Raw genomic sequence first — 27,017 nt, 5'->3', positions numbered from 1 at the left:
GCCTTTTGGTCAGGAACTAATTATGTGTAGGATTAGAGGGAGAAAAGTACACCATATACAGGAGGCATGTTGGAGGTCCCAGTAAATTACCCACACAGTTGAGTGAAATGCTGGTCAGACAAGGATATTTAAACAGTGAGGGCATCTCTGAGTGGCTATTGGTAGTTGATGTACTATCTGGGCAATGCCCAACTTCAGTAAAAATGTAGTCGTTTAGATTCTGACTTAACAACATCTGTATACTTCTTGCATCTGATGGATACCTGACACTTCTCTCTTCTGCTGTTGGTAGACAGGATCTCACCTGTGTTTCATGCAAAAAAAAAAAAAAAAAGGTGGGGAAGTGTGTACAATGAGAAGTAGTCGTCACACATGCTTGTGTAATTCACTTGTACAATAAGGAGGTTTTGGAGTTGGCAGAGTTAGAGTCTGTCCTAAGCATTCCAAGGCTTAGTGGCAGACCATACCTTCAGGCAGAGATGATGTGATGAACTTTATTTCCTTATTTTGAGTAACTGGTATAAGTAAGTTGTGCCCTGGTTTCAGTTGGGATAGAGTTAAGTTTTCTTTGTAGAAGTTAGTACAGTGCTGTGTTTTGGATTTAGTATGAGAATAATGTTGATAGCACACTGATGTTTTCGTTGTTGCTAAGTAGTGCTTACTCTAAATCAAGGACTTGGGAGTGTCTCATGCTCTGCCAGTGCAGCAGGTGCACAAGAAGCTCAGAGGGAGCACGGCCAGAACAGCTGACCAAACTGACCAAAGGGATATTCTGTATCATAGAACATCCAACTCAGTCTGTAAAGTGGAGGGAGTTGGCTGGCAGCCATGGATCACTGTTCAGGGACAGGCTGGGTGTTGGTCCATGGCCAGTGAGCAGTTGTGTTGTGCACCACAGTTGTGTTTCTCTTGGGTGTTATTCCCCTCTCCTTCCTTGTCATTACCAGTATTACGGTTACAATTTATTCTTGTGTCAGTTATTAAACTGTTCTTATCTCAACCCAAGAGGTTTGCCTGTTCTTTCCAGTTCTTTCTGTTGGAAGGAGGTGGGGAGTGAGCAAACAGCTGTGTGGTACTTAGTCCCTAGCTGGGGTTCAGCCATGCCAGTTGTTAGTTTATTTGATGCGTGTATGGGAAGTGCAGAGTATGTGTTCAGATTGGGCATTTGCAGTGCTGTGTTATTTCTTAGTGGTATGAGAGGTATACCAAGCAAGCACCATGGGCCAAAACTGCTTTGCATGTGTATTGAATCTGTTTGTTTATTATTAAACTTACTCATGCTGTATTCTGGGATATTTTTTATAGCCATCTTTTGGTTACTATATTACATCCCCAAAGAAGAGGCAGCCTGTTCCTTTGCTAATGAGATCTGATTCATCAGGAGGTGACATCGGCCGAGAGATTTCACAGTTGTCTGAGGTGTTTTCAGGTACTTATGGAACAGCTCTTTTATCCTATGGGGCATTAAGGGAGAGTGTGCATCCAAGAATGTAGGTTTTTAGACAATTTCCTTACTGTAAATTAATTCCTTTTTTTTTGATGTTGTTGTTGTTAGATGACTTAGAAGCACAAACAAAAAAACATGCAAATTTTACCAGCTCTGAAGGTTCAGGGCATAGGGTGGACACTCCTGCTGGAATACATGAAAATATTAATACAGAAGCTGCTACCAAAAGTAAAGCAAAGGTATTTCTCTTGTATTTTTCTTTAAAGTGCAACTATGAACTGAAACAAAATTCAAATAATTCCAATGATTATTGTTTCTTTGAATACAGCTAAATTTTGACTTTCACATTAGCTCACTGCTTTTTATATTGATTATTTGAATCCTAGCAGGTGCCCCTATTTCTTAGGATAGTTTCATTAGAATGGCATGATCCATTAGTAGTACTAGTAGTAAGTCAGGTGATACTATCACCATCTGATTTTCCTTTTTCTTCCCACTTCACTTTGGGAATTGCTCAGTCTGTCGGCCCATAGTCTTTCAGAGACTCAGGCTGTTGATGTTCTGTGATCAAGTTTCTGAATTTCAGCTGTGTCTTCCCCTTCTATTTTTGTAATGAAACAGCTTACCTTTAGCGTTGGAATAAAATCTTTTAGTTGATAGGATTTAAGAATATAAGCATGGTGCAAGTCTGAAAAAAGTGTCTTTTTGCTTTGGTAGTCCTTGATACCTACTTTTCCTGTCTGTGTCACCTCCCTAAGCCTGCTGTCAACGCTCCTCCTAATGCAGGCCAGGATGCTGTTGATCTTCTTTGCCTGGCTTGTGGTCAACTTCCTGTCTGCCAGGACCCTCAAGTCCTTTTCTGCCAAGCTGGTTTCCTGCTGGTTGGCCCAGGGCCTGTACAGAGCCTGGGGTTATTCCTCCTTATGTGTTGGTCTTGGCATTTCCCTTTGAACTTCTCAGCCAATCTTTCCATCCTGTTGAGGTCCCTCTAAATGACAGCTGGCTTATTAGCCACACCTCCCAGTTTTGTATGATGATGGAACTTGCTGAAGGTGCCCAATCATCCACATCATTATTGAAGTTGTTGAATGGTACTGGCCCCTGTCTTGATCCTCAGGATGCTCCACCAGTGAGTGACTGGCCTCTTGAGGGACTTGGGTGCTTCTGATCTGCCCTTTGAGCCTGGCAGTTCAGCTTGTTTTCAGTCCAGTCATGGTGTACGTGTATGCTCTGTGCTTTGTCTGTCTTTTGATGAGGATGTTGTTAATTCATGCATGTGTATCTACAGGAGGACAGGTGTTTTCAATTCTTCCTGAGTCTGTGTCTGTCTGAGAGAGACAGAAAGGTCCAGAGCCCAGTTTCCAACTGTCTACCTGCTCTGTGTCCTTTGCTAAGAATAGCCAATGTGAAAACTAAAGAAGAAATCAGACTTGAGTAATAGAAGAAGTTGTAGGAATAGCTGTGTCTTCTCTCTGCAGAGGCAGATGATTTACAGTTAAATTAGAAGTTACTGTATATTTGGTCATGGTAACTAACTTCTCTGCTGTTTGTCCCTGATAGGATTTTCCTCCCAGTTCTTTCAACTGAACTAAATAGAGCATTTTAGGATTTTAAAGTTTCACAGGAACTAAGGCTTCCTAGTAGAAGGCAGAATTATTTATTATTATTATTATTTAATCTAGAAAAGCCTTTGTGAAGTAGACTTAAAAAAATAGGAGAATGAGAATGCCTATTGCAGTGTTCCTTCTAGACAGGTGGTTAAAAATGCATCAATGAAGAGTGTTAATATATTGCCATATCCTGAAATGCAAACACAAAACAAAACACTAAACAAAATTTCTTTTGCCGTGGTGCTTAACTAATTTTGTTTTGTTCTAGGATGGAATTCATAAAGGCAAGTTTGAGGATAGCTTGTCTAATCATTCTGACTCTGTCTTGAGTATCAGCACAATTGCAGATGCTATTGCTAATGCTTCCTCCAGTGCTGAACCTTCCCATCTAGCTGCTATGATGATGGCACTCTCCAATAAAAGTAAAAGAACACGTGTCCTTCCTGGAGCTGTTAAAGAGGCTGAACTCTCTGCTAATGAGGCATTATCCAGCAATGAGGAAAATAGTGCATTTGATATGGAAAAATACCTCAAAAAAACAGATGAGAACAGATGTGAAAGTGAATACGAGAGTGTCATGAAACATGAAGCATCTGTCCAGAACCTTACATCTGATACCTTTTTAGTGGGTAAAGAGAAACATAAGGATGCTTTTGCAGAAGACTGGATCAATAATCACAGCAAACAGCAAGGGATAGAGAAGCGATTGCTTGATTATCTTGATGAAGAAAGTGACAGTCAGAATTTTTCTAGTCTGTCTGGTGTTGCCAGCCACAGAGATGTAATTGCAGATAATATTCGGTGTTCAGAAAAGTTGTCAGATTTGGTAAATCGTAAACATTTACAGTCAATGGATGCTGATATTAGATCAGAGACACTTAATGAAAATGAAGCCCACACATGTGGAATTCTCTCAGCAGCAAAACTGGAAGTGGCACAGCGAAATCTGCTTGCTTACCAGAACAGCAATCTCACTAATGCATGTAGTATAGGGGAAGATAGAGAAACAGTAGATCAAGCAGCAAATGCTGTTCCTGAACCGTGTAATGATTTAGTGGAGAGAAGTGCAGGAAATACTGTGTCCCTCAGCAACTTAAAACCTGCCAAGCAATTTAGTAAATATGTCTCAGTAAGTCCTACAGCAGCCAAGCCTGTGCAGAAATTGAACAGTGATGACAGGAAGCAAAATACAGAGAAGAGGAGCAAGGATGCCAGTACTCCTCATAGGGGGAATGCAAAACATGTAACTTTTGAGAAGCTGTCCCCAACTTTCCAGACTAATACTGGTAAGTAAACCTATATAGATGCAATTATTTGTTGAAAAAGCTTTTTTTTTTTTGTCAGTAAACTTGTTTCCTGTCCATAAATAAATATGGTCCTTGAATTTTGTTTATTTGCCAGAGCATAAACCCATTCTGCCTGAAGGTGACTTAAATCTGGAGGGTGAGCAGTGTAGCTTCAGACCTTCAACTTCACCTCTGATTCACTCTTCTCCTAGTGAGACTTCTGGAACAGCATTTTCAGGGTAAATTTCTTGGTGCAGGTTACAAGAATTAGTGCTTCATGAGGATTGTTGAGGGATCATGTGTTTGTTTGAATGTTGACTGTGATCTTTATTAGGCTAAGACTTCATTATACGTTAAGCTGGACATTGTATAGACCAATATAGATGTGTTTTTTAAACTTACAACTATTTTGCTCATCTGGTTCTCTGATTTGTATCATTGCTTATTGTGGGAGAGGGTGGGTAGAAATATTTGTGTGGCTTTTGACTATTCTGTATTTTGATACATACTTGTGTGCAAGGTTTAAGGTTTCCTTAGCAACTGAAAGCACGATGTTTCTTAAACGAGTTCCAGCAACAGTAAGTGTCATAAGATTCCAACTAAATTAATTTTGCAGTCTTAAACACTAACATGGCCAGTAGCTAATGGTTGTGTGCAATCTGATAAGATGAGGCAACTGATTTCCCTGACTTAACTTTGAACTTCATTGTTTGGTATTTAACTACTGTTTGTGTTTGTATGTGTTATTAGAATTGCAGGCTGTCTGGCATTTCTCAGGAATTAATATGTGCAGGAGAAGATGTATTTTTGCAGGCATGTTATATAGCTCTTAAGATGTCCAGTTAAAATTGTCAGTGCTTTAATTGTTGTCATGTTAGCTTTTTTTGTTGAGCAAAGTGCTGAGAGACCCTGTGTTTTCAGGTATTTGAAATGAAGAGAATCTCAGCAGTGAATAGGAAACCTAATGGTGTGATGGGAGTTAAATGATTTCATTTGACTTTTTAATCTAGTTAGATACAAGTATATTGATTCACCTTTTTAAATAAGTTGTGTTGCTTCTGTGGCCTTAGCATCTGAGTTCAGTTTTGGAACTCTGATGCTTTGCCTATATGGATTTATGTAGAATGAAAATGTGTTTTATGTACATCAAAGCCAGAACTTGTAAAGCTTAATTGAGAGCTGATTTCTCGTTTCTACTGACTGCATTTAACAAAACAGCTAATTAAGTTGACTTTTAGAATAGTATAGGTAATGGGTAGCATTAGTGCTGCCATCAAGAAAATAAAAAAAAATCTTTTAATATTGGCATATTTTGAATCTCTTTTTCAGATCTGAAGTGGACTTTACTTACCCATCACACTGTCAGGAATCTCCTTGCAAAGAGAACGTGGTACCTCAGTCTGTTTACTCGAGTCCAAGCATGAGCAGGTTAACCTATGTCTCTGCATCCGGCAGCACCCGTAAGAACTCAGCAGTGACGCATAGTCCAGAGACATCCTGGGTAAGGAAAAAGCCAGCACCTCCCCCTTACCCCTAAACCAAAATTTATAGGTCAAAGTAATTCTAAATTAGAAAAGCCTGAAGGGTTTTCAAACAGTTTAGGATGTGCTGTGCATAGGGAGAAGGTATTCTTCTTTCCAGCTTCTGAGCTATGTGGAAATTCGAGTTTTGGTATCAACTGTGCTAAATGCGCACATTCCAATAAATACAAACATAGTAAAACAATCAAAGAACTAGGAACTTTTGAAAAAGTTTGAGTTGATGTATTTTTTCCTTAAATTCTTTTCGATAGTTTCTCATTAACTCATTCTGTTCTTGGAATGTGCTGCAGTATTCCAGTAGTATTTTGCAAGATCTATATTGTTCTCATCATACCTCAGGCTCCCTTGCTGTTCAGCTTCAGCTGTTGGGAGAATAATTTTCCTGGTTTGTTTTTTTTTCTGGAGAAATATTTATAAATACATAATGTAGCTTGTACTACTTTTTCAGGACTGAAACTGTAATTTTCTACCTCTGAGTCATTCTGACTGTTTTTACTGGTTTAGAAGAGAATGTGCACTGAGGGTAAAATTTGTGTTCAGACTTGCAGTCTTACCTTGATTAAAATAATTGGCAATCTTTTATCTGAATTTGTGCTTTCATGTGTTATATTTGCCCAATTATCCCATCATCAAAAAAACCAAACAATATTTAAGGTAGCAGCAATTTCAATTGAGTAGCTTAGAATATATAAAATCGGATACACTTGAAATATTGATAACATAATTTAGTTAAAATAAGGGATAATTTGGTTCCAATAATAGCGCATAAGCAAAAAAAAACAAAACATGGGGTACGGACTGCAGGGTCCTTGGACCCCTGCCACCTCACGTACAAGCTTGTCAAGTGAAAATTCCCCCTTTTATGCCATGTGTCAATGCCATCTCCTCCCTTTTCGATTAATCACACTTTTACCTCTGCCCTCATCACCACCTTTACCACGCATGCTCCACCACTCTTTCAGGTGGTTGCACCACTCCTTGGGGGTCATCTCTGATGAAGGCCTCTCCTCTTCTTCGATGTCCTTTAATCTCATATAATTAACATTTTCCGGGGACCCAACCAGATTTTCCTTTCTTTCTGTTAATTTTTAGTAACTGTTATCTCTTTCTTTTTCCTGCCTTGAGCATCTGCAGGAAAGTGGAGGGGGTGGAACCCCTCCTCTCCCTTTCTTTCTTGGCATTACACTTTTTAACTGTTTTATTATTTCCAAATATTAATTACTGTATCAATACTGATTACTGTTTCAATTTTGTCAGCATGAATCATACCTATTTAACCACATGTGGAATCTGGAATCTGTTACATCTCCCCCTTTCCAAAGTGTGTCTAATTGTGGATGGAATTTTAAAAACAGACAGATAAAACCTGAAGAACCTTTCTAATTTACATGCATGTCTTTGTAAATATGAGTGCTTATTCCAGCTATACCCTACCTGTCAAAATGGCAGGTCTCTGGACTTCAGTGATTTCTTGTGAGCACACAAAGAAAATGTCTGTATCAGTGCATTTTCATGCATCTCATATCCTTTTCGGTTACTGATTTGGTTCAAGACCATTCAGTTTTTTGGTTTTTTTAATATGTCTAGTATGTCTGGTGTGTTGTCAATGCTGTTTTGAACACAAATCTAAAAATACAGCACCACAGAGACCACTGTGGAGAAAATCAACTCCATCTCAGCCAGACCCAGTAGAATGTGTCTTAAGGATAGCAGACAGGTTGATGCTGCAGGTTTTCTTTTTCAAGGTGAAGAGTCACAGTTAAAAAAGTAAAACTTCAGACAAGACAAACTGGATTATTTATATTGGATGGCAGTCCCAATAATGATCAGACAGGAAAGTTTCCAGGCAGTACAGAATTAGGTGTGTCTTATGTACCCTATTGCTTTTCTTAAATATGTGATACTGCATGTTATATTTGTTTACTAGGATGAAAATGCTGGTGAACTGAGCACAACAATAATTCAGGCCAGCCCAGTTCCTCTGCAGGAACATAGAAAAGAAAATCTAGAAGACCGCTCATGTCAAAGAAATAGAAGAAAAGCAATACTTAGTATTGACCAGGAACAAGAAGAAAATGAACTTGCTGGTCTTCAAAGAAAACCTCATAATGTACTGGACCAAGAACTGGCCAAAGAAGGCTTTCTGAGGATGAATCAGCTTCCTTTTATTCCTTCAAATGTACCAGCAAATCATGAAGAGCTAGACCATGTTAAATCGGCTTTACCAAGTAAACTCTGCACCTTTCTGCCACATTCTGTCAACGTGGATGCGCAAGAACTGTGTCAGGATCAAACAAACAAAGCACAGAGACAAGGATTGCCTGTTTATTCTGGATTAAACACCTGTTTGCCATGCAAACAAAACTCATCTGGTGAACAGCATGTCCATATATCAACTGTGAAATCCCATGTCACTACCTCTGAGAGTCAAGCAATTTCTTCTTCTGTCCCCACCTTGCTTACAGGGCATTGTCTTGCAACAACTCCATTTGCACAACAGCATCTGGGAGCTAAACAACCTCCAGGAAATGCAGTTCTGTCTCATTTTCATGGCTGCAACGCTGCAGGTTTTGGCCTTTCAGCAGGGCTTCCTTGTTCTGGTATCCCAGGAGGACATATTGAGAATCCACTTATGTTAGGAATTCCTTTAGGTCCAAATATTGGTCCTGGCTTTTTGGGTGCAGCTTCACTTTATAATCTACACAGTACTTCATGGAATAATAATATCTTAAATGTAAAACCATGTACTGGACAACCTCTTGGAGCTGGGGGAAGGGAGTGGGAGTTGTCAAAGTCACCTGGTATTGGTGAGTGTGATTTTTATAGTGTGTTTGAAATACATCTGTGGACAGGAATGGTGATAGTGATGTTGCTTAAGTTATAGTTAATAAAATTAGGATGGTACTAATTGTAACTGCAATTATTGTTTATGCAAACCCTATTACTAGTTTTCCTTGTTTAATGTTATTCTCTGAATGTAGTGTTTATTCTTAGAGCTCCCCCAATGGTCTTAAAAACATTTCTCAGAATTTCAGCATTCTTCAATATTAAGTAGTTTTGTGTTTGTGTAAAGGATCTAGAACTACCTTTCATAGGAGGAAGAGAAATCCTAGCTGCAGTTTTAGCCAAGACAAGTCATGCTCTTGAAATTCCATTGTATTTTATCTGGAAAGTAGAGGACATTTCTATTTCCTGCCTAATTTGGTATTAGCAGTCAGTGAAGGCCAAAACTCATAAGAAGTTTGAACCCCTTAGAGGTTGAAACTGTTTGCTGGTTATGAAGGAAAAGACAAGCTGCCAAGTGTCCTCTGTCCTTTCTGCTCTTACTTTGTATCTAGGCTTAGCTCTAAACCTAAGCAACCCAAATTACTGTTTAATTTTAAAAACTTATTTTAAGCTACAATCTTGCTGTATTTTTTTTTTCTGGCTAATTCTTTCAGCCTAGATGACAAGCTAGTGGGGTTGAAGATTTGAATCTGTGACAGTTTAGAGCTTGTTTATTGATTGTTCCAAGTCATTGATCTTAGTGCATTTTAAAATAGTGAAATACTCCTTACCTATTTTTATACTAACAAGATTTTGTAATAGTAATGTTCAAATTTTCTGAGTTAGGCTAGTGCTGATTAAATTGTGACCACTGAGTGTTTTATATTAGGTGTATATATAAATATACTTTGTGGGTCTGTATGGAATTTGCCATTTCCATAAATATTTGTTTGTGTGACAGTAGAACTTTAATGTGCAAATTAGAAATGATTGAAATTTCAAATTTCATGCTTATGGAAAATATCCTTATGAGAACTGTAGGAGTCAAACATTTCCTCACCATAATGAGGCATTTTTCAGATGAGTTCACAAATTTGGTGCCAGCCTGAGTGCTGATTTGCTTCTGAGTACTTGTAACTAACAGGAGCATATTTTCTTCCAAAGGACATATAAAAGTCCCAGAAGAACTGAAGTTCCCTAATGCCTGTTGTGTGGGAATTGCATCTCAGACGGTTCTTAGTGTTTATAATCCAACTGACCGGTGGTTGCAGGTCAACATTGGGATACTCAGTGTTTCAGTTAATGGGGAAAGGGTAAGAGATTTTTTTCTTTTTCATAAAACTGTCATAATACTGTCATCTTACCAGATATCATATGTAAAATTAAGACCATCTTTACAGATCTGTGATTTTCTTCCCTGTTTTATCGTTAATATGCACAAAAGCAATGCTACTTTCTTTAGCCAGGCCACCTGACTTCCTCCAGCAAGCAGACTTTGTGAGGTAAATGCCACATGAGGTTATTGATCTGTAGAATTATATTGTGTGCATGAAATGTGGAAGGTTTGAGTTTATGGGTTATTCATTCCCACCTTTGTGTATGCAAGAAAAGTCAACCCTAGGCCAGAAAACATCCATGCTGAGGACTGTTACTGCAAAAACATTTTTGTCAGTTTGCTCCTCTTTTTCTTGAAATCAGGAGATCTTGAGTGATGGAAAATGAGCAGGCTTTTTAGAAGCCTTCTAGAGCAGGCTTCAAGCTAGATGGGTTGTTCTGTGGGTTGTAGGTAGCTTGTAGGCCATACGTTGGCTGTCTTGCACTTCAATTTTGTTAAATTCTATATAATTCTGTTATCATACTAATAGTTCCAGAAGTAAAATATCTTGAGAACTTGAGAATGAGTTAGATTCAAGGTCCATCAGAAGGATTTAATTTCTTTTATTGATGAATACACTTAATAGAGAAGAAGATAACAACAGAACAAGCATAGGATACTCTGAGCTTCTGGCAGTTTGATACCTGGTAACTTTAGTTAGCTGTTATTTTTGTTCTTACTAGTTTTTGGTATAGTGCTCTTTATCTAGCTCATCTGTTGGAAAATGCAATGCAATGTTGTCCACAGTTCAGTTCAGCTGTAGATTGTATCAAGTACTGCTTTTTTATTTTTTAAGATATGGTTCATGCTGTTTTTATTTGGTCCATATTACTGAGGAATAGCAGACAATTATTTGCTTTAAATATTGCATCTTAGAAGTCTTAGAAATCCTGATCACATCTCTCAGGTATATTCTTCCTGAGCAGATGTAGCATGTGCCTTTCCAGGAGTATGATTTCTGGTTTTGATCTTGTTTTCTTAGAATGCTTCCTCTTTAAAGAACATCAGGCCACAATTCTGTGTGCTCCTGTGTGTGTGGGTGTGTGTATTTTTATATATATATATATATATATATATATATATGTCTGTGTGTGTATATGAGAATAAGGATTTGTTGCATAATTTTCTAATCAGCTTCATAGAGCTTTTCTGCAGCTCCTGTAACCAGTGATTCTGTTGGATCAAGAGGTGATTTTTTAAAATGAAATTGCTTTACAGTTGTTTCCATGAATAAATATAGGCAATTGTTTGCACAGTGTGATTAAAACCAATGTTTTTTCAGTCAACTCTGAGATACGCTGGTGTTCTTTCTCAAAAATTAGGGTTTTACTTAATAATTTTCCCAGTGTCAATCTTTGGCTAGATGGTAGAAAGAAACCTCAGCATTTTTCAGGTTGCCTTTCTGTTTAAATTAAAAGTAAAGGCCTGCAGTTGAGCAAGATGCAAATGGGCCATGGATATGAAGATGCATTAATTAAATGGAGAAAAATTATATACAAAATGTCTGCGTTAAGCAGCCAGATAACCATGGTATTTGGAAAGGAAATGTCTTCTGGTAAAAGGCCTGTTTGAAAATGACAGGTATTTTTTGTTTTTCAGATGGATCCTATGAAATACCCATGTTTGGTTTTCAAGAATAAAACCATTGTAGGACCCTACTCTACCAACGACCTGAAAATACTTTTCTTACCTTCCCGCTCGGGGATCTTCCAGTGTATCCTCAATGTTTCATCTTGGCCGGTTTCTGCTGATGCCGAGACAATCGTTCAGGCAGAAGCTTTGGCAAGCAGGGTAGTTCTGACAGCAGTTGCTGAAAATCCTAATTTAGAAGTAAGTTGCTGCTTATTGTGGGTCTTTCATTGTTGCAATATTATGAATAATTTAATGACACTGGAAAATAATAGGATTGCAAGGTTGCTCCTCAAAGAAACCTGGAATTTCATATGTTTTGAGTGGGAATAGAGGAAATTTTTGAGAAGCATATTGTTATCTGGGAAGTTCCAGTTGTGCAAAAGCAGCCAGCTAGAAATGAAGGCTTCTGTGTGGAAAGAATAAATTTAAAATTACTTTTTTGTTGTTAAAAGACTGGGCATTACTTTTTCATTGTTAAGACCTTAAACATCTGATGTTTACTAGGTATCTGCTGTGTTGGATTGGAAATTTATTGTAACAAAAAGCATTTATTTCCAATTGTAAGGATTTCTTTATTTTTTACATCAAGTAGGCTTTGTCTTGGTTTCTCAATACCACTAGCTTGATTATAATTTTAGAGAATATTTTCTCATTTTGGACTAATTAAAAATTAAAACTAAGTGCATGTGTAAAGTGCATTTGTCTTGTGTCTTATCATGAAGAACAACCAGTTGGGAGAGTGTGACATTAATAATTAAATGTGGCTTCATATAGTTCTAGATTTAAGAGTATGGACAGGCATAAAAAGGCTTGATGGTACTTTTTGAGGTTCTTGAACAAATTTCATGGTAGTCTGTGACACAGTTGGTAGAAGTAAAATTTTCAGTCATCAGCCACAGTGGACATTTTCTTTTCATTTATGGTGGTCTTTTAACTTGCTTTGGACTAATTATGTGTTTGAAGTAATGAATGCACACAAATGGGTATAATTTTTAATGCTTCTTCCATAAATTTTTATTTATTTTTAATGCATTTTTTATTTTTTCACGTGTAGTCCATTCTCCATGTTATTCATAGTATATTCAAACTTGTGTCATGTTCAAATAAAATGTAAACCTTGTGCTCAATCTCTGCATGTTGTTACATTCCTGAGATTGGAAAAAGAACCAAATAAAAGCTGTATTTTGCTGCAGATCATTACACTTAAGTGTTTTTAAGCTAGCAAAAATTAACTGTCCCTTATTTTCTTAACTTTCAACTTGCTGAAATGTGTTTTTAACTATCTAAAACTGACATTTCTTACTTGCTAGCAATAATCATGGTTTAAATTTACTTTTAATTTGAATTATCCAAAATAACTTGGTTGTATGCTGGATTTTGGTGGATAAACATTGCACTAAAATTGGCTTAATTGATTGAGGTAAAATGCATGGGAGATAGCCAATTGGCTGTAACCCCTTCTAATATCAAAGAAAACACGATTCTTAGACTGTAATAGTTTGTATTTGATGTGGATATAGTGTTAAGAGGGTGGAATAGATGAATAACATCCTGGTACTTTTGTAGGGTAGGGTGTTTTGAAGGTTTTCCTTTCTTCTAAGTTCTGCTTTGTTTTAAAACCAGGTGGAAACAGGAAAAGGAGATTGCCTGGATTTTGGTGACTTGCCTTTTGGCAGTTTGAAGGCTCTTCCCCTAAAACTTATCAACAAAACCCATGCTTTTATGCCAATTAGACTTATTATTAACGCAGTAAGTACAATAAACTTCTGTATGTGAGAGTTAACATCTTGTGATACTGAATTTTAGTACCCAAACACTTTGTTGCATATCATTAAAAAATATATCTTGGACACTCGATGTAAGACTTCCCAAGAAGTCTTTTGTTAGTCAGGAAATAAATAGTTTTTGCAGGGTGGTTATTTGATTCTGCTGTAATGGTACCAATAAAAATGCTTCCGGGATAGGTGTGTGGGGTTTTGTTTCATGTTTCAAAGCTACAGCCTAAATTTGATTCTTTTTTTTTCCAAGCCACTTGGATCATTCAAAACTTGTCTTGCATTTCTCAGCTTTGTCAGCATTGCTGTTACTGACAATAAGAGATTTAATACTTGTAATACTTTTCTTTTTTTGACAGAATGCAGTAGCCTGGAGATGCTTCACCTTTTCCAAGGAACCTGTTAATACTTCTAATGAACAAATGGATGCAGTTTCCCAGACAGCAGCTCCATCAGTTGTAAACCATGTGATACATGCAAGCTATGATGGGCAAGTGAGTAGTTTGTAGTTGGTCAATTCTTCTTGTTGCTTGCTGTCTGAAATGACAGTGCTGAATATTTGAGTTCACAGTAATGATTTTTGGGCAGCACACCTTTTGCATGTTCAGGTTTTGAGGGAGTTTTGTTTTCTCCTCTCAATAATTTTCTCCCTTCCTTAAGGTGAGTCAACCAATTTCTTTTTCAGGATCCTGAAGCTTTAACAGTTTGGGTTCTGTTCCATGCACCTAAGAAACAAATTTCTTCTTCAGGTAAAGTAACTTGATTTTCATTTCGGCTAAAACAGATTTGACTTTCAATGCATACGTTTTAGAATTGCAGGAACAGGCTGCAAACTTGAAACCATGTTTGGTTTGTGTTTGCTAATATTTCAGGTATCATATTCATTTTTAGTAACTGTAGGAGGCAGAATGTCTCTGTGTCTCTTAATCCTTTATATATTACCAGGGACATTTTTACTTAAGTATGAAGCTGTACAAAGCTTGTACTGCAAGATGCCTGGAATTTGTGTTTAATTCCCTCAGTAAAAGGAGTTAAGCATCACTTAAGAAAACATTGCATTAATTGCAAAATAGATAATAAATTTGAAGAAATCTCTGAGTTGTTCTGACTTGCTGAATAGAAAATAGTATATATATCAACTAGCTCAGCTTGTGTGGTAGGATGAGTTTTTTTGTTTGCATTAGTGACAATTTCAGTCACATATGACAAAAAGGTAAAACTCTTAAATAAGGTCCTGTGAGACTTTATTTTAAAGAGGAAAAAAAGTGTTGCAGGAGTAATGGGAGAGCTGTTATTCTCACTCCATTAATATGTTAAGATTGAAGAGTAGCTGAAGTGAGGTGTGCATCTATAGGAATGGCCTTTGCTGTTGGCACACTTGCTTTTGCTACTCATGAAATTGTTCCTAGATTCCTTGGGTCCAGCAGAGGAGTTCCTGGCAAGAGTGGATGTGGAAGTGGATAGTCCAGGACCTAGCACTGTGATTAAAAGTATTTTTCTCAGAGCAAGAGCTGGAACAGCAAGGATACGTATTCCAAAGGACTTACAGGTTTGTGTGTATTTATAAACTGTATTTCAAGAACAGTTTGCCTCTCCTAGCCTCCTACTTTTGTAATGTTTGGTTTTATTATATATGTATATATACAGATATACACTTACTTTATTTTTGCAGAAAATATGTCTGTCTGCTAGTGTGGATTCAACAGTCAAGCAGCAGCTGCCATTGGTAAATTCTGGAAACATTAGTGTACATTTGAAAGTTCAGGTAGGTTGGCTTTTCCCTCTTGAAATCATGATTTTTGTGCTGTTCACATTGTACTGAAGCTAGAGCTGAGCCTTGGGATTTTAGCTCAGCTCTGTGGTTTAATAAAAACGTCACAAATTTACATATAGGGAATGAAAAATGGCAAAGAGATTTGCTTACTTTTTTAGAAAAAGCTTATGGGTGTTCTTTTGCTCAACTTCAGTTTTATTTGTTATAACAAACATACTTTTATGATTTTTACTAAATTTTAGCTAAAATATTTGTTATATGTAAAAGTAGTGAAGCCTGTGCTGCACAGCAGGTGTTAGTTAGCTGGTAAAACCTGCTTAAGGCAAAGATGAATATTAGCATTGGGAAACATCTGTATTTTCTAACAAAACTGCAGTAGTTTTTAGTGTACATCTTGCCAACTCCAAGTGAGTTCTTTTCAGATACGCAATGTCTTTACTTGACTTTTTTGAGAATCTATGGAAAGTGTGGTTCCAGACTGAAAGATAACTAACCACATTTGAAACTTACATTTCAAAGTCAACAGAAGGAGCAGTTGGTTCCATTTTACAAAAAGAGATGTGTTGGCCCATCATTTCTAAGATCAGAGGCCATGGAAATAGGATCTATGACCCCTATCACAAATGCCACATTAAGTGATGGTACTGGGTGCTGATTGATAAAGTGTTGATGACTCCAGGTGTATTCAGATTGTCTGCATTGCATGTAAAACAGGTGCAGAACCAAATTGTATTACATTTTGTAGAAGTATTTAATCCCTTAAAAAAATAGGTAACTAACCCTCCCTTTTTCCTTTGCCTGCTTTCAGACATCAGATCAGGGCAGCTGCTTTGCTGTTAAACCTGAGGACCTTTTCCTTTTTCCTGGAGAAGAACAAGTAGTGACTGTCCAGTTTTTTCCAAAAAGCAGAACAACTACAGAAAGGTAATATAACTGATTCTGTGCTGCATGTGTTAAACTACTTTTGACCTTAAGGTAATGAACAAATTGAAGGTTTCACCCATATGAGAGTTTTTGACTTCAGTTGTTCTCATGAGAGTTCTCATCCATTACAAAAGGATTTTTGTTAATGTTCACCTTTTCTATAGAATATCTCCCTCCTACAGGTGTGTATAGCAAAATGAATAGATAACATTTCCTATCAAGAAATATTCTAAGACTTGTTTAGTTTAAATAGAGTAAATCCCTGTGGCTCTTTATCTGGTAATTATTTCAAAAGTACAGCAAAGCTTCAAAATACTTACCTTCAGCAGCCCCTTCAGTTGCTTCCCTCTTTCTCTCTGCTGAGGCAAGGGAAATGTTATTTCTGTTTTACATGTGAAAAATGTCAAGAACAGATAAGGATCCCAAGTATTTATTTGTCTGCTGTAATCAAATAAAAGTATGTTCTGTACAACACTAATGTTCAAGTTCCTTTTGCAGATGGATGAAGCATTCATAGTTTTGCTCATTAGCTCCTGTTGAACTTCATTCTGCAAAATAAACTTGATTGGTTCAAGTGACAATTAGGATGTCATGTGAGAGTCTTTGGCAATGACTCATTTCTCCAGAGCAGCTTTCCCTCTTGCTACATGATTTCCAGTTTCTGCAAGAATGGACAAAGGAGTATCTTCAAAATATGTTCAGTTCACTGGCTAACTTAACCAGGTCTCACCAGTGCATTTAAATTAAACAATGAAGTTCTGTGCTAGTGACAGTATGATCCTATTGGATAGCTTGAATTTTTACAGGCTTGAGGTACTCAGGAGGATTGGAAACTTGGTAATCTATGTCCAAGTGCTGCCTAAAGACTAATAAGCTAACTGAGGCAGTAACCAGGGTCCATGTTCCCTGCTGATGGGATTCAGGGCTTTGTCAGCAGGCATCATAGGGATTCACTGACAGCTACAATGGAGGTTCTTGAGGTTTTTTTTCTTGACTTGAAATCTCTCTGTGCTATAACAAATGATTCAGGCTATTATTTAAAAGCCAGATTTCCTTCCTTGGTGCTCCTGGTTATCTCACACTTGTCAAAATTCAGTAAAGTTTCTTATGGCATTCAAAAGGCATCTCTTTAATCTACAGTCAGACTTTGTTTCTTTCTAAAATTAGTGTGTCAAAATAATTAGAAATTAGTATGGACCAAAAATACTTTTGATCTGTAGTCTCTGAAATATTTATCTGAATAATTTCCAGATGAAATACCCAGAAGACTGTGTGAGATATGTGAGGCATATGTACTTACAGCCCAAAGGATGTAAATGTAGGGCTATACCTAAAGCTGGCCTTTGTAATAAAATAAAAAGAAGTGTTTATATTTTTGCCTTAAGAAGTTAGTTTTTAAAATGCCTATCTGTAATATTTTTTCAGTTATGTTTTGATTTCATCAGCTAATCTTGTTCAATTGTGGGATTTAAATTTATGCATTTATTTTTCAAGTATCTTGAAAATCCTTGTGCTGCCATCTGGGCCTCGGTTTGAAGTGACGATAGAAGGTGAGGTAGAATCTGGGCAAAACAGGCCTGTGTCTACACCTGCTGGGTGCTCAGACATTCCACCCATCCTCTCCAACAAGCAGTTCATTGCCTGGGGAGCAGTATCACTTGGATCATCAGTGTAAGTATAAGTTGGACAGCTGTTCATATAGAATATCATGCTAAGTATTTTATATTGCACTTATTTGAAATAAAATTTCCCATTCACATTGATAATTGGCAGTAATTTGTTCTGTGCCTCAAGTGAAAGAAGCAGTATATTGCAATTATTTTTCTTGTGCACGAAAGTTTTGGAAACAAACTGATCTTGTTGGAGCTTTGTGTGTTCTTGAGGACTTCAGTTATGATTAGAATATCTGGTTCTGTAAGTTTAGTGTGTCATGTAAGTAGAAATGAGGAGAAAAGTATTTTTCAATTAAGTTGATGGAAAAATTCTGTTGGTTCTTTTGATACCTATCTCTTGCTAGAGATTAATTATGCTTCATCTCATCCATGACAAGGAACAGAGTCCAGTCTGTGTAATGTAATTTGACCATCTGAATAGCATGAACTCTTGATTGATTTGAATGTATTTCAGGGTTAAAACTTCTAATGTGGAGAATCTGTTTTGCCCCTAATTTTGCATTGTTTTATCCTTCAGACTACTTCTTGTCCACACTTTTCTATTTTCAAGTTTACAGGTTCAGTATTCTATGCTTTAGTGAAACTGTTCCTAATTGTTAGGATATTCTTTAATTCTTTTATATGTAAAGTCTGCAAGTTTTGCAGATCTCTGAACTTTAGTAATTACTACTTGAAGGACTAATCCACTGTTGGTTGATACTGAACTTTTTGAGGACTCTAATGATGTTCCTGGTGGTTTAAAATCAATCCATGTTTGTATCCAAGAACTGTTTCTGATAGCTGCGTTTCTGTGTTTCTGGTTTGATAAGGTGTAGTGTGCTTCTAACAGTAGTTTTGCTTATTTGGTGTTTGGGAATTACTACTTCTTTACTTTATGCTGCAATGTTTTTATTTTCTGTTCCTCTTGTAAAACAGTATTGAGGAACCCTTGGTTTTAGGAAGCTGAAATTATTTCTGTTATTTTGTTTCAACAGAGTACAAAAGAGTGTCTGCTAGTGTTGATAGAGAGAGGTTTTGCTCTCTCTGTCCTCCTCTTTAATTCCAACTGCATGATCTGTTCTCTTATGTTGTAGCAGTTTTAGGGTTTGTCAAATTCATCTGCCAATGTTTTTTGACTTGTTAAAATGACAAAGGCACTTGCTCTTGCTGGAGATGTTTCCTACCTCTGCTGAGGAAAGCTCTGAATACCAGAAGCCTGGTCAATGCTAGGATGTATCACAGAGAAAAAAAATATTTCAATCAACCTGATTCTGTTAAGGCACTGTAAATTTGTGTTGCTATTACATTGAGAAGTACATGAGAAGGAAAAGTTATCCTGAATTAGTTCTTTACAACTGTTCCTGTGAATCTGGGCCAGACAACTCACGAGAATTTGTTTCTGCATAACTAAGTCTCTCTGGATAATCTCATCATAACTGTGTCCTGAAGTGGGGATTTTAATGGAGTTTTTGTATTGATACAATTGCTGGTTTCTTTGAAAGTTCAGGCTGTTAAGTACAATACTTGAACTTCAGAAAAGTATATATTTTTTTAATATATATGTATATTTGGGGATTGTTTTGCTATGAGTATTTGTGTGTTTTGGTGTATAACAGTATAGGATGTGTAAGTTTGATAATACAGAAATAACTTTTTATTTAACATATTCTATTGCTCCAAGAGGTGATTTTTTCCATTAAATTACTTCAAAATTGACTGTCCCAGTTCCATTGTTTCCATGAATTAATATATGCAGTTAATTTGTATTTGCTGTAAAATCTAACCAAATGTATTTTTCAGACAGAAGAAGTTAATTCTAAGAAATGACTCTCCATCTGTGACCCAGCATTTAAGATTGTTGATAAGAGGCCAGGATCAAGACTCCTTTCAGGTGCCTGCCATTAAAATTTCTCTTTAGTGTTTATGACACTTACCAGGCTATGTTTATAATGAAAATGTTTTTGCCCTGAAGTGTTAGCAGCCTGTATTTGTTTTGAGACTGCCAAGATGAGTGTGGTAGCAGAGCTTGAGCTGCACTGGTATCCTTGGGAGCCGCTGAAATAGGAGTGCTGGAGCAAACTGGAGCTCATTTTACAGCTCTCTAAGCCGCTCTTTCACAGCAGAGTCAGTACGTGGTGGAGTGGTCCATCAATGGCCCTTCTTGCAGGAGGGAGTCTAGATGAGGATAGAAAAACTGGAATTAGCCTTTAGGAATTACCATGGCTAATGGGTCTTTTTGTTATGTAACCTGCATTGACTTATATCCCCTTTTCCCTCAAATGTTCAGATTTTTAAAATTTAAAATCTTATACTGACAGAGAATTCATGTACTGCTGGTAAAGTTCAGCCTTGACAGGTTGGGGATTGAGGACAAAAAAATCTGTCTAAACTGAGAGGCATTGACATGTTCATTATGGGAATATAAAGCATCTTGGACTTTGTCATTTCATTGCATATTAAGCATTACAACTTTAAATATGCCATTGTCCGAGAAGTTAATGGAGTTCAAAGAGGTTGATTCTTCCTTCCTAATGTAATAAGTTTTACTGCCATATTTTTTTCTATTATAGTCACTCAGTTCTGATGTCTTTCTTTTTATAGCTGCAAAGTATATTTGGATCAGAGCAACGCTTAACCAGTAACTGGGAGCTCAGAATGCGTCCCAAAGAAGATACTAACATATACCTGATGTTTACACCCACTCGAGTAACTTGCTGCTTTGCAAAGCTGGAAATCAAACAGCTGGGGATTCAATCAAAGCCAGGAATTAAGTTTACTGTAAGAGTCCCAACATAACTTCGAAAAATTTTAAATGTACTTTTTTCATAATTATTGAAAATCTAGCATCGAATAGGTGTTTCTGTCAAAAACCTGAAAATTCAAGATACATATTATGGACATCTGTATACTTGTTAAAGTCATATGGGCACTAAATTTTATGCTTTGAACATGAGTATCAATTTTGCATATAATTCTGTCCTTTGAGAATGATGAAATATTTGATGTACTATATTAAAAGTAGCCTAAGATTTTAACTCTAGAAGTGTTAAAAAATCTGAATTTGTCTTGTTCTATAGGTAGATCTTAAACAAACTTGGAAGTAGAACTTGAAAATGATTGAGTAAATTTAAGCTTTTCTATTTCTTGCAAGGGCTTTTCAGTTCACATTTTTAACATTTTCATTTGTTTTTCTGTAAATCTATATAGTTTACCATAGTTGTACATAAATGTGTTTTACTAAGAAGCTTCTTTCATTTGAAGGACTTTTTTTTTGATGGCGGGTTTTGTTTCTCTCCCAGATACCATTATCTGGATATGGAGGAACAAGCAATATAATTTTAGAAAATGTTAAAAAATTGTCAGATAGTTTCTTGGTTACACTGGAAGGCTCATTGTCTGCAAGATCACAGAAAGCTTCTTTCCACGTGAGAAACACAGGTTCCCGGGCTGCCTATGTTAAAGTGCTGTGCTTGGGAAACCTGCACACAAAAACAGTGATTGATCCTCAGGTTATGAGAGTGTCTCCAGAGCAGTTTGTACTAAGAGAAGGGACACACGAAGTAAGTACAGTGCTTTGTTTTGAGCAAATGTTATGAATTTAAATTAAATGTCATCATTGAAAATGTCTGACCAGTTCTTTATTAAAATCTTGCCTATTTTTTGTTATGTCCTGTATCACTTTTATTGTAGTAATCTGTTGTCTCATAGTCCAAACATTAATGCAAACATTAAGATTTTTTTTTCCTCAGTGTGTTGTCTATTTATTTTATCAGGTGATCACTGTAACATGGAATCCAATGGAAAAGAACTTCTCTCCAAGCATGCTGGTATCAACACTATGTCTCTTTTGGGGAGATGAAGTTTCTAGGCAGCAGTATCGTAGGTGAGATGTGCTTTGCTGTTGGAACAGACAGATGTTTAATAAGGAGTTAAAGCTAGGGGTATGTGCTGCCACAAGCATGGTTTTAATGTGTTTCCAAAAAGAGCAAGAACAAGCTAAAATATGATGATGATATGTAGTGATCTAGCAAGCCTTGCACGTGTAAGTTGTTGATGGGGGTTTGTTCATTTATGGCTTTGCTTACATACTGTAGCTAGAATCCTAGTTAAGGATTTTATTCTGTTTTAACTTACTTAAATTCAAGTGTGTTGGGTTTTGGGGAAATGTTTTCTTTTATGTATTGAAAGAGATCTGTGTTCTGTCTTGGTATCTCTTCTAATGTGTATGCAACTTTAATTTTTAAAGAAAAGGCTCATGAAAAGAATAGTGCTGAAATCCAGGAGTCTTAAGTTTCAAACAAAGTTCATGTCTTGGTTTGCTGACTTCTGTTGACAAAGAATGTGTTTGAGTAGGTGTGTATATGAGAAAAATAACATCCACATATGCTCATGACACACTAAGGAAACTTGTTGAGAATACCTTGCTGATCTTAAATAGTGGCCATGTTATTCTGCATTTCAGTTTGTGTAACTCAAACACGCAGAAATGGCATATTCTGCCTTCAGTGACAGAAGCTGCACTTGTTACTTGTGCTGTCCATGGGGTTCAGTGTAATGCAGAATGTTCAGACTAGGTAGAGCAGTAAGTGCTGATAATCATAATTCAGTGCAAAACTTCAAAACAGCATTATTTCATTATTGATTTTAAATGCTATTGCCTGACAATTTATGAAAGTCATTGTGTATATTCTTATCCAAATGAAGTGTTAAACATGTCTGGATTTAACTGCGTGGCTTTGAATAAAAAGCTTACAGAATAGCTGAGTTCCTGACCTTGGTAGGAAACTGGCTTATTTTAGATATCTTAGAAGATGCTTGTTCCTGGTTTTTTGTATGAATTGTTTTGTGTGAGGCAATGCTCTCTATCTTGGAATCCTCCTTAAAAGGATGAAGTACTGGGAACACTTTTAGTCTACAGATCAACAGAAAACCCATGTAGAAGCTGAATACAACTACATAGCTATTGTTGGAAAGTTCATTTTTTAAATTCAGATTGTGGATGTTATGTATGCAAAATGACTTGTTGATTTTATTGGTCAGCAGGCTGGCATATTGTTCTTGAAAGTAGTGGTCTAGCTGGTTTCTTGATTGGAGTTTTTCTAAAATCTCCCTTGATAACTTGAAAGAGATGTGTATGTCTTGCAATGACTGAGTTCTCCAAGCCAGTCCAACCCCATTCTATAATTGTGCACTAGAATGAGAGCATGATTTAGGACTTAAAGGCAGGAATGTGAAATGAGTACTCTGCCTCATCTGCCAGCTTGTGCCCCAAGTTCCTTACTCCAAAATTATATATAGTCAGCAGCCCAGTAAGTAGCTTAGATCTGAGAGTTAGTAGTGCTCAGGTATTCTTTCCTCCTCCATGGCCCTGACCTTATCTGAGTGCCACATTTCCTCTTGCTGACCCGTAGCTTCCCATTTTTGCCTGGACTATTTATATCCCTGTGCCTCTCAGTCTTTTCTGTTCTGTTGGCAGTCATGCTGTTGGCTCTGTGTTCCTGCTGTTGGCTGGCACCTGCTGCCACTCTGACATTGACTAGTCAATTTTTCCTCTCAAAAAACTTTCACTTGTAACCAAAATAGCATTCTCCTGCTTCCTGTGGTGATTGAAACATCACTCAGATGCCTGATGTACTTATCAAAAATTTAGGTAGGTGTGACTGACAGCAGAGAGCAAGTATGGAAAGACAAACATATGGTAACCATTATTTCAGTGTTTCCTTTTACTCTGCAGCAATAGAGCAGGTATTTCTTTAACCCTTTTAAGACTGTGTAAAGACTTCAGTTTTAAATGGATGCTTCCTGATTTGAACTTGGTGTAGTCAAGAAATGATGAAATGAAAATTATGCTGGATTCTTACGATTCGTATCAATCTTTTAAATTTGTTGTTTCTAGTACTTTGTTTAATTTAATGACTCCTGTTTACCTCTAACAGAGCTGTGATGTATAAAGCTGAGGTAGAACAACGCATCATCCCAGAAAACAACTTAGTGAGAAATGCTGTATTTGATGAAGAATTTCAAGGGGAGCAGCTTGTGACAGAAGGTAAGACTATGACTTCTTAAAAGAAAAATATAATACTTGTTTTCATGTGGCAAATGTGCTTTTGGCTTGAATCTAGTTACTTTTTCACTATTTTTTTTTATAAATGTAGAAGAAAAATTCTGAATTTGGACAGTTGTACTGGGCAAAGCTTTGTTGTATTTTCTTTCCCCAGTCCAGCTGAGGAGGAGGTGTGATATAATGGCTTTGGTGGGCACCTGGCATCCAGCCAGGGTCAACCCATCACAACAGAATGTGCCTTTTTTCATTTGGTATCTGTTTATTTAAATGACTTTCTGTAATTTTCTCCTAGGAACATGAATCCCCAGTCTGTAAATATTATAGCATTAAAAATGCTGAATTTATTTGGAAAGTGTTTGCCTTATTAACTATTGGGAAAGATTCAGTTTGTTGTACACAGATATATTTGAAAATTGAGAGGCAGGCAACTTGGCTGACACTAAAAAATATATATTCCTTCCTAAATAGCTTTTTCTTCTGCTTGTTAGTAAGAAATACCTTAATAAGAATACAGTATATTGTAAAGGGTTCCTTAAAGCACCCCCCAAGTGTTCAATCCCACAAGTGTCATGAATAAATTTGCTGTCAAACCCTAATCTTGAGCAAGTTATATTCACATGGAGCTACTACAGCTGAATAAATGTGGTCTGTATATTGTATATTGTGTTGTATATTGTCTTTACTTGAGTTGTATATTGTCTTTACTTGGAAAAGTAAAGACTTTTTTTTATCACTCATCTTAGTTGAGGTGAAATCCTGGTGAACATTAGATACTTGGGTTCTGGACTATCCTTTGAAATTGTTAAGCCAGTGTTGGAGAAAACTGTAAAAGCTAACTCTTAATTTGGAATAGAATCAAATTAGTATATAGCATTTGTGTAAAGGTGGAAATTATAATATAATCTTTTTCTATTTTTTTATATGTCATATTTATTATATCTTATAATAAAAAGTATTAAATTGGTGTGTATTCAGATTTATATCTTGTATTTGATGTTAGTGTTGAGCTACACCTGATAGCTAAGCTTGCAGGAAGTAGTTTTGGAATGATCTAGGATTTCTTAGCTGATGGATTAATAACAAGGTCTATGTCTTAAATCTCTCTGGTGTAATTTCTGAGTATTATTGAATTGGTCTTGCTAGAATTTCTCTATTACTCTCATTTTTAGTATGTGATGTCCCACGAGAGACAAATGATATCCATCTTTTCTATGCAAATATGCAAAAGGTTCTCCTTTCTGTGGTTGGATATTCCACTTGTGATCAGGATGGCTTTCAGCAGTCTACTGGACCCCAATTGGACAGGTACTGGCACCATAATTAGTATGTAAATATGTTTTTTTCTTGTGAGAGTGGTTAGGCATTGGAGCAGGTTGCCCAGAGTGGCTGTGAAGTTTTCATCTCTGAAGAAATCAGAAACCTGGTTGGGCAATGTCCTGCATTACCTGCTGTAGCTGCCCCTCCTTCGTGCAGGGGTGTTGGACTGGGTGATCTCCACGGGTCCCTCCTGATCTCCAGAATGTGTTGCACAGCCTGCTGTGAAACTCAACTTGCATTGCCTTATTTCTCTATGCAGTACTTGTTTTCTCTGTATATGTTTTTAAATTATTTTATATTATCTTCTGAAGATAATTTTTAATTTTAGTTCCTCTCATTCTTCCACTTCCCAACATTCTGTGAAAAAGCTGTGTCCTGGTATATCTGCTGGACTGTTTTATAGTTAATGAAGAATTGAATTAAATTGAGGGCCCATGTAAAAAGTATTGTACTTCAGTAATAAAATTTTGAGAAATACTAAGAGTAGGCTGTTATAATTACTCATGAGATATTTTTTTACTGCTTTTGCCTAATGCAGTCTTATTTGCAGGTTGGAGAACTTTGTCACACATACTGCTGCAACTTTGGACGTTCTTCCTGTTAAAGGACCTCAGGGTACTTCTTTATCTGCAAAAACTAATGATCTAGCTCAGAATAAATCAGATACTCAAGAGACTTGGGCTGTTACACCTGAGTATTTGATTTTGAGATCTCCTACTCTTGGTAAGTATTTTTGGAAATTAATGAAATAGCCACTTAACTATTATGATAACTGTGCTGCATAGGATGTTTGTAAGTGTGGATTGGCAGAAAATACTTGATTTTCATTGCTGCATCTCTGTATCTTGGGCATTTTTGTGAATTTTTGCATGTGTTAGCTTTTTTTTTTGTGTTCCAGGTGAAACATCAGATACTAGACGTGTACAAATCCTCAACAATTCCAATCGAATGCTGGCATTTGAACTTTCATGGCCAGCTCACTGCCTTACTGTAACCCCACAACATGGAGATGTTGAACCAGGGTAAGTATATTTCCATAAGTTCCTTTATGTGTGAAAGTGTGGTGAGGTTTTGGAGGAATTCATTTTAGTTTAAGTGTGTAACTAGTTTAGGAATTTTAGTTGGTTTTTAGGAATTTACTTTCGTTTGCTTAGACTGCACCCTGAAACTATTTTATCTCCAGGGTATAGACATTTTGTCAACTAACATGCAAATCTAGCTTTATTAGGACCTTATCCTTTTACAGTTGTGTATTATGGGAATGTTCTTCTGTCACAGGTATAATTACCTTGATGCCAGGAGTTTTCTGTGTCTGGAAATACTATTATTATTGCATAGTTTTTAAGGAGCTGAATGGCCAGTGAAGCTGAAGCTTTAAAAATCTGTTTTCACAGTAGTTTTTTGTTTAAAATTTAGCTGTGCATTTAAAAACAAAAAACTCTTCTGCCCTTCCCACAACCAAGAAACAACCCCCAAAATAACAGTTCTTATAGAAGGCTTCTCTTCTGGGGACTTAGCATTTCTTTAGCAAATGTGCTGATACTCCTCACAACTTGATTTTGGGATTCTTTTTATTTGGAGAAAACTTGGTTTTACCATTCAACCTTTGGCTTCTCAGTATCTGTAGGTATGAAAATAATGACAAGCCAGTGTCAATTTGCCCATGCCTTAATTAGGGTATTCTTGGAAAAGTAGTCATAATATCATTGTATATGTATGACTTTTCACATATGGCAGCAAAGACTTCCACAATTTATGCTTGAAAGGTCTGCTCACCTCTCCCTTCTGAATTTCTGCTATTTTTAAGGTTCAGTTCAGAACAGCTTTAAGACCCTGTTATTAAACTATTCTCAT

General features: G+C 36.7%; 1 protein-coding gene across 1 annotated transcript in view; it reads left to right on the top strand.

Annotated features, from left to right (window-relative positions):
- The window catches only part of CEP192 (centrosomal protein 192), a 56,883-nt gene that overhangs the window by 12,742 nt on the left and 17,124 nt on the right, over window positions 1–27,017 (top strand). The window contains exons 13-35 of the mRNA XM_036404486.2: window positions 1,306–1,429; window positions 1,556–1,686; window positions 3,326–4,343; window positions 4,459–4,582; window positions 5,673–5,844; window positions 7,812–8,691; window positions 9,815–9,963; window positions 11,625–11,855; window positions 13,281–13,406; window positions 13,792–13,926; window positions 14,118–14,181; window positions 14,842–14,981; window positions 15,105–15,197; window positions 16,015–16,130; window positions 17,625–17,801; window positions 19,583–19,673; window positions 20,384–20,560; window positions 21,082–21,342; window positions 21,556–21,665; window positions 23,719–23,828; window positions 25,016–25,151; window positions 25,714–25,886; window positions 26,062–26,185. Coding sequence (XP_036260379.1) covers window positions 1,306–1,429; window positions 1,556–1,686; window positions 3,326–4,343; window positions 4,459–4,582; window positions 5,673–5,844; window positions 7,812–8,691; window positions 9,815–9,963; window positions 11,625–11,855; window positions 13,281–13,406; window positions 13,792–13,926; window positions 14,118–14,181; window positions 14,842–14,981; window positions 15,105–15,197; window positions 16,015–16,130; window positions 17,625–17,801; window positions 19,583–19,673; window positions 20,384–20,560; window positions 21,082–21,342; window positions 21,556–21,665; window positions 23,719–23,828; window positions 25,016–25,151; window positions 25,714–25,886; window positions 26,062–26,185 — 4,862 coding nt within the window. The remainder of the gene's footprint in view (window positions 1–1,305; window positions 1,430–1,555; window positions 1,687–3,325; window positions 4,344–4,458; window positions 4,583–5,672; window positions 5,845–7,811; window positions 8,692–9,814; window positions 9,964–11,624; window positions 11,856–13,280; window positions 13,407–13,791; window positions 13,927–14,117; window positions 14,182–14,841; window positions 14,982–15,104; window positions 15,198–16,014; window positions 16,131–17,624; window positions 17,802–19,582; window positions 19,674–20,383; window positions 20,561–21,081; window positions 21,343–21,555; window positions 21,666–23,718; window positions 23,829–25,015; window positions 25,152–25,713; window positions 25,887–26,061; window positions 26,186–27,017) is intronic.

The sequence above is a fragment of the Molothrus ater genome, chromosome 1 (assembly GCF_012460135.2).
Source record: "Molothrus ater isolate BHLD 08-10-18 breed brown headed cowbird chromosome 1, BPBGC_Mater_1.1, whole genome shotgun sequence".
NCBI classification, from domain to species: Eukaryota; Metazoa; Chordata; class Aves; order Passeriformes; family Icteridae; genus Molothrus; species Molothrus ater.
The sequence above is the reverse complement of the archived record's forward strand: the minus strand, read 5'-3'. Positions and strand labels throughout refer to the sequence as shown.